The 8,627-nt window shown below is 32.3% G+C and overlaps 1 protein-coding gene across 1 annotated transcript; it reads right to left on the bottom strand.

The window, feature by feature from the left end:
* Window positions 1–1,991: 1,991 nt before the first annotated feature.
* Window positions 1,992–2,919, bottom strand: LOC121223186 (uncharacterized). Its single transcript, XM_041104302.1, has 3 exons — window positions 2,516–2,919; window positions 2,344–2,419; window positions 1,992–2,108 (listed from the first exon to the last, which is right to left on the bottom strand). Exons 1-3 carry the CDS (start codon window positions 2,917–2,919, stop codon window positions 1,992–1,994), a joined length of 597 nt encoding a protein of 198 aa, XP_040960236.1.
* Between the last annotated feature and the right edge of the window lie 5,708 nt (window positions 2,920–8,627).

Genomic DNA, 8,627 nt, shown 5'->3' with positions numbered 1-8,627 from the left:
TTATAGAATTAATTTAATTGGGTAATCAAATATCGAATACATTATATTTGCAAGGTTGTTGTACGCATAATGAGTACATGAATTTGGTTCGTATATAAATTCAAATAAACATATAGTTTACCGAAATCATTATTATAATTAATGTAATTATAATTTTTGGTTTAAAAACATTATTATATTTATTTAATTTCTAGAAACCCTAAAAATAGATATAAAATCCCGTTTTTTCTTTGCTTGGTGGGTCTAGTAGCCGTCAAAGCAAAGTATTTTCCAAAATAGTTTTGGGGATCCCTTCCATTCATTGTCAACTGGGTGGATTATGTAGAGGCTGGAGTCACGATAGATTGCGGCTTGGTTCGATAGTAGATTAGATTACTCGTTACCGAGGCGTTACTGTCTACTCAGAATAAAGACTCGGTAATTTTGAAACATTTATTTCACCCCGATTTGTTCCTCACACATGGATCCATGGTTAGGATCGCCGGATGTTTTATTTTTCTACTGTACTGTAGGGCTGTCGGCGTTCCAACAGTAACCTCTTCAGGTGAGTCAACCAAGATCCATTCTTGGTTTTGTAACATGAAATCCATCTCAGACCTCATGGCTTCAAGACATTTTTTAGAATCTGGGCTCACCACCACTTCTTGATAAGTTCTAGGCTCATCTTGATCCATAAATAGAATATCACCATGTGTTGTAATTCATATCTCTCAGGTACATGGCGTTCTCTTAAGACCTTCGTGGTAGTTGTGTTTCAAAATATTTGATTGTTCCACAAAAAGTTGTGGAATATGTTGTTGTTCAACCTCTGGTTCAATGATCTTTGTAGAATCTATATTATTCAATCTCTGGCTTAGTGATCTGTTGTTATTCTATTTTCAAGGAAGACACTTGTCCGAGCAATAAACACTTTGTTCTCGATAGGATTTAAGACATAATATCCTTTAGTTTCCTTAGGATATCCCACAAAGATGCACTTTTGAGATTTGGGTTCAAGCTTAGTAGACGTCTGACCATAAGCTTCACAAACCCAAATTTTAATGAAAGACATACTTGGACCCTTCCCAGTCCACATCTCATATAGTGTCTTTTGAATCGATTTAGATGAAACACGATTTAGTATGAAAGTAGCTATTTCAAGTGCATGTCCCGAAAAGGAAGTAGGAATATGAACATGATTCATCATTGATCAAACCATGTCTAATAGTGTTCAATGTTTCCTTTCAGAAACTCCATTCCATTGTGGAGTACTGGGAGGTGTAAGTTGTGAGACAATCCCATATTCCTTCAAAAACTCATAAAACTCTAAGCTTAAATATTCTCCTCCTCAATCTGATTGAAATGCCTTAATACTTTTACCTAGTTGGTTTTGTACTTCATTTTTAAATTCCTTGAACTTTTCAAGGGGTTCAGATTTATGGCACATAAGATAAATATACCCATATCTACTGAAGTTATCAATGAAAGTAATGAAGTATTGAAAACATCTTCTAGCTTGTGTGTTCATTAGTCCACATACATCACTATGTATTAAGTCCAATAAATTACTAGCTTGCTCACTTTTGCTACTAAAAGGAGTTTTAGTCATTTTACCCAACAAGCAAGACTCACACATATCCAATTGTTTGAAAATAAAAGAATCCAAAACCCCATCTTTATGGAGCTTGATATACGCTTCTCACTTATATGGCCCAATCAACAATGCGAAAGATAAGTTTGATTAGAGTCATTTATTTTTGATCTTTTAGTCTTTATGTTATAAATGGGTCTATCTTGATATAAAATGTAGAGGTCATTTAGTAATTGTGCCTAACCATAGAAAACATTATCGAGATAAAATGAACATCAATTATTATTAATAATTATCTCAAAACCATTTTTGTCTAAACAAGAAACTGAAATAATGTTTCTAGTGAAACTTGACACAAAATAATAATCCCCCAAAAGTAAATCAAGTCCACTAGGCAATGATAAAATATTTGTTTGTATAGCTAATGCAACAACTCTTGCTCTATTTCCAACTCGCAGGTCCACATCTCCTTTAGCCAAAATCCTACTCCTTTATAGTCCCTGTATAGAGGTGCAAATATGAGAACCCCAACCAGTATCTAATACCCAAGAAGTAGATGTTGAAAAATTTATATCAATAACATAAATACCTGAAATGGATGCTCCACTTTCCTTTGCCTTCTTGACCTCTTCAAGATAGGCAAGGTAATTCATCTTCTAGTGTCCGGTCTTACCACAATGGAAACATTTTTCTTCCTTAACAATTTTTCCTTTAGGTTTCAATGCAACCTTTACTTTATTAGGTTTGGCCTTTCCATTGTCCTTACGTTTTACCTTATCATTAAGCTTTCCTTTGTCCTTGTCCTTGCAGACCATCATAATGGTCTTAGGTTCAACCTTTTTCATGTAACTTTCATCCGTTCGCAACATGTTAAATAACTATAGCAAAGTCTTATTAATCTCATTCATGTTGAAATTAAGGAGAAATTGGCTGAAACTATCCAACAATGATTGCAAGATGACATCGGTGGCCAGCTTCACACCTAGAGGAAATCCTAGTTTTTCAAGGCTTTCAATATAGCCTATCATCTTGAGAACGTGAGTTCCTACAAGAGTTCCCTCTACCATTTTGCATCGAAATAGAACTTTTGAGGTCTCGTACCTCTCTTGACATGCTTGCCCTTCATATAATTCCTTGAGGTGCTGGATCATATCATAGACAACCATATCCTCATGTTGCTTTTGAAGCTCAGGAGTCATGATGGCAAGCATTACATATCCTATATCTAACATGTCATCAAGATACTTCTTATAAGCATCCTTGTCAGTTCTAGAGATATTAGCTGTTGGTTCATTAGGAATGGGTTCTTCAATGATATATAATTTTCGTTCTTGTTTAATGACAATCATCAAGTTACGGAACCAGTCAATGAAGTTCAAGCCCTTCAACTTGTCCTTTTCAAGGATAGATCGTAATGATAAAGAGTTTTTTTTGCCATAGTAAATCTATAATAATAAAACATGTTTATGAGTAATTTTACCAAGCTTATTATTAACATTTAAAAGGACTTTGTTAAAAGATGCTCCCACTATTTTATTCAAAATTAATAACCCTTAGATATTAATTTCATAAAATAGTTTCTCTAAAGTTTTGTAATGGGTAATGATCCATATTTCACCTCCTTTTAAGTCAGCTTTGGCTTTACTCTCAAGATTATGGTTATTTAGGTAAGCAACACTAGTTAATTACATCCTATGTAACTCATTAGTTGGTGAACAACTCTTGTCCCAATCATCTCATGATCATCCAAATATCTTGCCTCTAGGTTTCTAATTCTATTAGAGTAACTTAGTTAAGTTATTAACCAATATTATAATCGATGAATACCACTTGCTTATTCTTCGTGTTTGACCAAGATAGATACAAGTACTTCGCTTTAGCAGAACCCACTTTGTATCTATCAAGGCTTTAATGAGTGTAAATATTGGAAGACAATTTTAACTTAATATTTTATTGAAGGTTTTTTAATAATATTCATCTCACCATTAATGTTTAACTTTAATAATATACTATATCATAAATGTTAACAATAACATCCATTGCATCACAAACATGAATAATATAAAACAATAAATAAATGCAATAGTTATAGCCTATAAAATAAAGTGGTTCCTCCCAAGCCAATGATAGAATCAAAGGAATCCTAAGGGTTTAAGTCGCAACACAAGCTTCTTTCTCTCATTTAGGTAGCCCATCCTTCATCTCCTCCAGTCCGTAGCAGCTTGTAAAGTTTACAATTATAGAACTCGTTTTACATACAAGGGAGTAGGATGAGAAGAAAAATACCAGGGAAAAATAGAAAGGCACAACACAGACCGCATTTATAAAATTAAAACCTTTTTAAATTATAAATTAAATGGGCTATTGGGCTATAACCACGCATTTCAAACATCGTGCATATACACCATAGCATACAACATATAATATGTATTTATTTAATCGGTTGTTAATGTAAATTAAAAAATTTGTCCTAACCATTTAATGTCGCCTACACAAAGAGGTCAAGGGCGAAGCCCCTAGTGGCGGTCAAGGGTCGAAGCTCCTTACAACGGCGCCGCTGGGCGATCAGCGGCATACCCCAGAGAAAATCAAGAAACTGCTTTCTTACTAGAACAACTTTTGTTCCTTATTTTCGAATATTACAAGGAAGTTAACTATTAACTTTGAATAACGAAAACCCCATCGCCCCCATGATAGATCTGTTAACACTTAACAAATTATATTAGATCCAATAGACATTAAAATCAATGATTAATACTTAATTAGTAACTAGGACGAACATATAATTACATAGGTATATTAAATAGATTGCAAGTACCATATATACATAAACAAATCGATTAAAACAAATCAGGCAACATGTATATCATAAAATCGCATCAACCAATAAAACTAATCCCAAATCCAAATCATACAAGTGGCTCTGATACCACTATTGGATCGTCGGTATGCCTTGTGGTACAGCAAAAAAATTATTCCGACAATCATCAACCATAGATCCATGCACGAGGAAAGAATCGGGTACTAAAAAAATGGCGTGTAACGTTGTTGGTTGAAATACTTTGTGAGATGTCAATCCAAGCCACAACAAAAGTGTCTCGGTCTCTACGTAGTCCACCCAATCAACCACGATAGAAAAACTCTTTAACAATTTTAGAGAGAATTCAAAGATGGTTGTTGACCTTTTGAGTTGTGTGTTTGTATTTTTTGTAACCCTAAGACATTAGGGATTCATATTCGTTTTATTTTTCTTTGATATCACATATTGGGAAAAAAAGATTATTCCCTTATTTTTTAGAGAAACAAATAGAAAGTCAATTTTTTTTTCCTAAAGAATATGAATTTCCATGTCCTTTTATATTTTGACCAAAATTATTATAATTGTTTATATCAATAATTTCGGTAAAATATATTCAATAAATATTTTGTGTTAAACAAATTCATATATTAATTTTATCTATGTTCTCTATATCTGTACAACAAGCTTGTACATATAATGTGTTCAATATTTAACTATCAAATTAAATTAATTCAATAATTAATTTAATTGATGTGACAACTAAATACAATATCAAATGTATTTGGTTTATGTTCGCTTCAACTATAGGGTGTGACCTTGTAGGCTCTTGTAACATTAGTAGTAATACTAGAATGTTTCTAATAATACAAGCAATGACTGTGTAAAGATATTACCAAATTTATATATAGATTATACTGAGAAGCTAACACATACACTATAAAAATTTCTTCTTGATTTCATTTGAAGAAATTCATAAAAAAAACTTATAGATTAAATGTATTTATATCTTATTTATACATATTAATATATATTAGTTATTATTTACTTATATATAATATATATAATAGATTATATATATTATTTACTATTTTTAATATTATTTATATACGGTAAGTCATATCTCATAGTCAATAATTCTGAAGAGCTCATGAAAATAATGAGAAAATTAACACTTATTTATAGGATAAGTATAAGATAAGAGAGTGTTCGCTAATCAATATGAGATTTATGACACTTACCCTTGTCCAAAGAAATAAAATAATTTTTTGAATTTATTATTAACATACAAATTTAACCACTTCATAAAATAAATCAGATTACATAAATGAGAAAGAAATTAAAATATTGTTTATTAATAATGACCCACATCTTATATCAATATATTTAGAATAATTATATATACAAATAAGTCTTTTGAAATACTAATGTATAAACACTTTTGGATACATAAATAATTGAAATTCAAGTTATCTCCATGCAATTTTTAAAAAAAATAGTTATCTCCCCACCATAAGTAAAACAATAAAAAAAACAAATTCTCAGGATACATCCTGCATGTAACACTCAACCCGTCTCGTCATCGGATTAAGGTTACTGAGTGTATGGCACACATCAATCAAATCATATCACAAAACCATTAAATATTAGTTTAAATATCAATATTTGATCCAAACATAAAAAATAATATATACTGTAACCCCTAACCCGAACCTTTCGGAGTCGAGCACGAGCGATACCTGACTTAACTTACTAGTTTGGAGCATAAAAATTCTTTAAAATAATTCACTCACATTCAATCAATATGCCTAAAAAGGGCCCTCGAGACTTAAACATGCAACAGAAACGGTTCGGTCCAAACGGGAACATTAAAAATTTCTGATACTTAAAAAATAAAATAATTTATTTGACTATTCACAATAAAACTATCACTTGCGTGATAGTCACTAATTTAATTTAACTTGAGTTACGAAACTTGAAATTTAGATCTGTAAATTTTCCTCAAATTGATCATATATCTTCTTTCATAAAATTTCCAAAATTTTTGGATTAGCCAAATAGTACAGTTAATTCGTTAACTCTCCCATGTTTCACTATCTGACGTTCTGACCTCTATTCACTAGAAAATCATTATCTCATTGACGGGCTTCATATGTGCTTCCGCTTGTTTCTATAAAAATAGACTCATAAGGAATCTAGACATATAAATTTGACTCATAATCCTTTTTTAAAATTTTTAATGATTTCCTAAATTCAGAACAGGGACTTCAAAACCATTCTGACCTTTTTCACTAAAATTCAAATATACAATATAAGATTCCTTTGGCTACACGTTTCTTTCATGTGAAAATAACTCGATAAGATTAATTTACAATCTCATTACTCTTAATTCATTTCCTATCCTTGCGATTTCAAATCATGTAACGCTGCTATCCAAAAATTTCCATTGCAAATTTACTCTTTTATAATTCTTGTATTAACTATCATTTAGGCATACATAAACCAAAAACATGTTCTTAAATAGTCATTTCAATAGCTAATCATTATCGAGCATTTAATGCTATTCATTAGCATATATAAGGACATACACACAAAATACTAAGTTCCTATACAGCTAAATAAAACGTTTCACAAAAAAAGGTCTATGAAAGTGTTAAAAAAATCTCCGACGTCCTTACGATCCCAAATCGCTTGGGATATATAAAAAGAAGGAAAATAAAGAGGTAAGCATAAAGCTTAGTAAGTTTAAAGCAAATAAATAACAACATTATATCATAAATAATTATAACTCAAAATTATATCAGTATCAAACACATTCTTATACAGAGTCAGATGTGTGTTCATAATCAGATACAGATCGTATTCAGATTCAGATACAAATGCAGACACAGCCTTACCCCCATCTACAACAACACCAACTCTGTCCAACCAATCACACCAATTAGGACTTCAAAGTCCATCCATCCAATCACACTCTCCATCAAATCAGAACCCACCCCAATCATATGCAAAATTAACATCAACATACAGACATATACAAATAGGTGTAACATACAACAAGAATCATGTAATATAGGTCACATAAACCAAATATATATACGAAGAGCAATAAAACAACAACCACATATACTTATACCAGAAAATCAGAAATTTTTTTGAAAAATAGGCCCACTCGGCCATGTGGCCCACATAGCTTAAGTGGCAGCCCGTGTGGCCCACACGACCCACCTAACCTACCTATGTGATCACACATGCCCGTGTATCCCACAAGGCCTACCAAATTTTCTTGCGTAATCACACATGCCCGTGTGCTCTGCATAACCTACCACATGGCCGGCCACATGCTCGTGTGGTGCACACGACTTGACACACGGCCGTGTGACACAGTGTAGTTCTGAAATAGCCCTTGTTTTTGGGTTTTTCCTAGTTCTAGACGATTTTTCAAGTTAGTTTCACACACCTAATGGTAATTCTAATATCCCACACCAATATCGCACTCCAAATCCTATACACAACCTCCATACCAATCTGATTAGAAATCCAATAACTAAATCGAATTGTAACATTCACACCAATAATTAACGAAAAACCCAAATTGCCATTAGAAACTTACTCTTGCACAAATAGCAACCCAACCGTACTTAGTTCACTAGTAAGTCCCGCTCCACAGTAATCGCTAGCAAATTTACAAGAGTTTTTCAAAGCCAACTCAATCCTCAAAACAATAAACTCACCCACTTACAACTTCATGAAATGAGAACATCACCAGATCTTTACTGAACAAATGCTAACACTTACCCGAATTAGAACAACAAATCAACAAATAATTGAAACACAAACAGACAGAAAATAAGCAACCGGGAAAATTGTGGCACCCAAGAATAAGAAAAGCAAAATGAAAAGAAAAAGTCAAGATAGTGAAGGGAAAAGAAAATGAACATGACAATGAGGGGAGTATTTTTACGGATATTTCCTATATTATTTTTAAAACTTATTTTCATAAACTACACATACCCCTACCAAACATCCATTAAATCTGATAACTAACCACCTACAGATTCTCTCAGAGTTCAAAAACAAAAGCTATTTCCCTTGCGCACATAAGGATTCAAACACAATTCCAGAGGGTAAGCTGACACCTTACTACTAAACTAGCAGGCTCATTCTTGACATCACTTGAGCAAAAATAATATAAAGCTACAAGTTCAAAGATAGGGTTTAGGAAAAAAATCAAAGGAAAGGATTTTGATCATAGAACCT

This window comes from Gossypium hirsutum, chromosome D11 (assembly GCF_007990345.1).
Source record: "Gossypium hirsutum isolate 1008001.06 chromosome D11, Gossypium_hirsutum_v2.1, whole genome shotgun sequence".
Taxonomy (NCBI): domain Eukaryota; kingdom Viridiplantae; phylum Streptophyta; class Magnoliopsida; order Malvales; family Malvaceae; genus Gossypium; species Gossypium hirsutum.
This window is presented reverse-complemented; position numbering and strand designations above follow the sequence as displayed.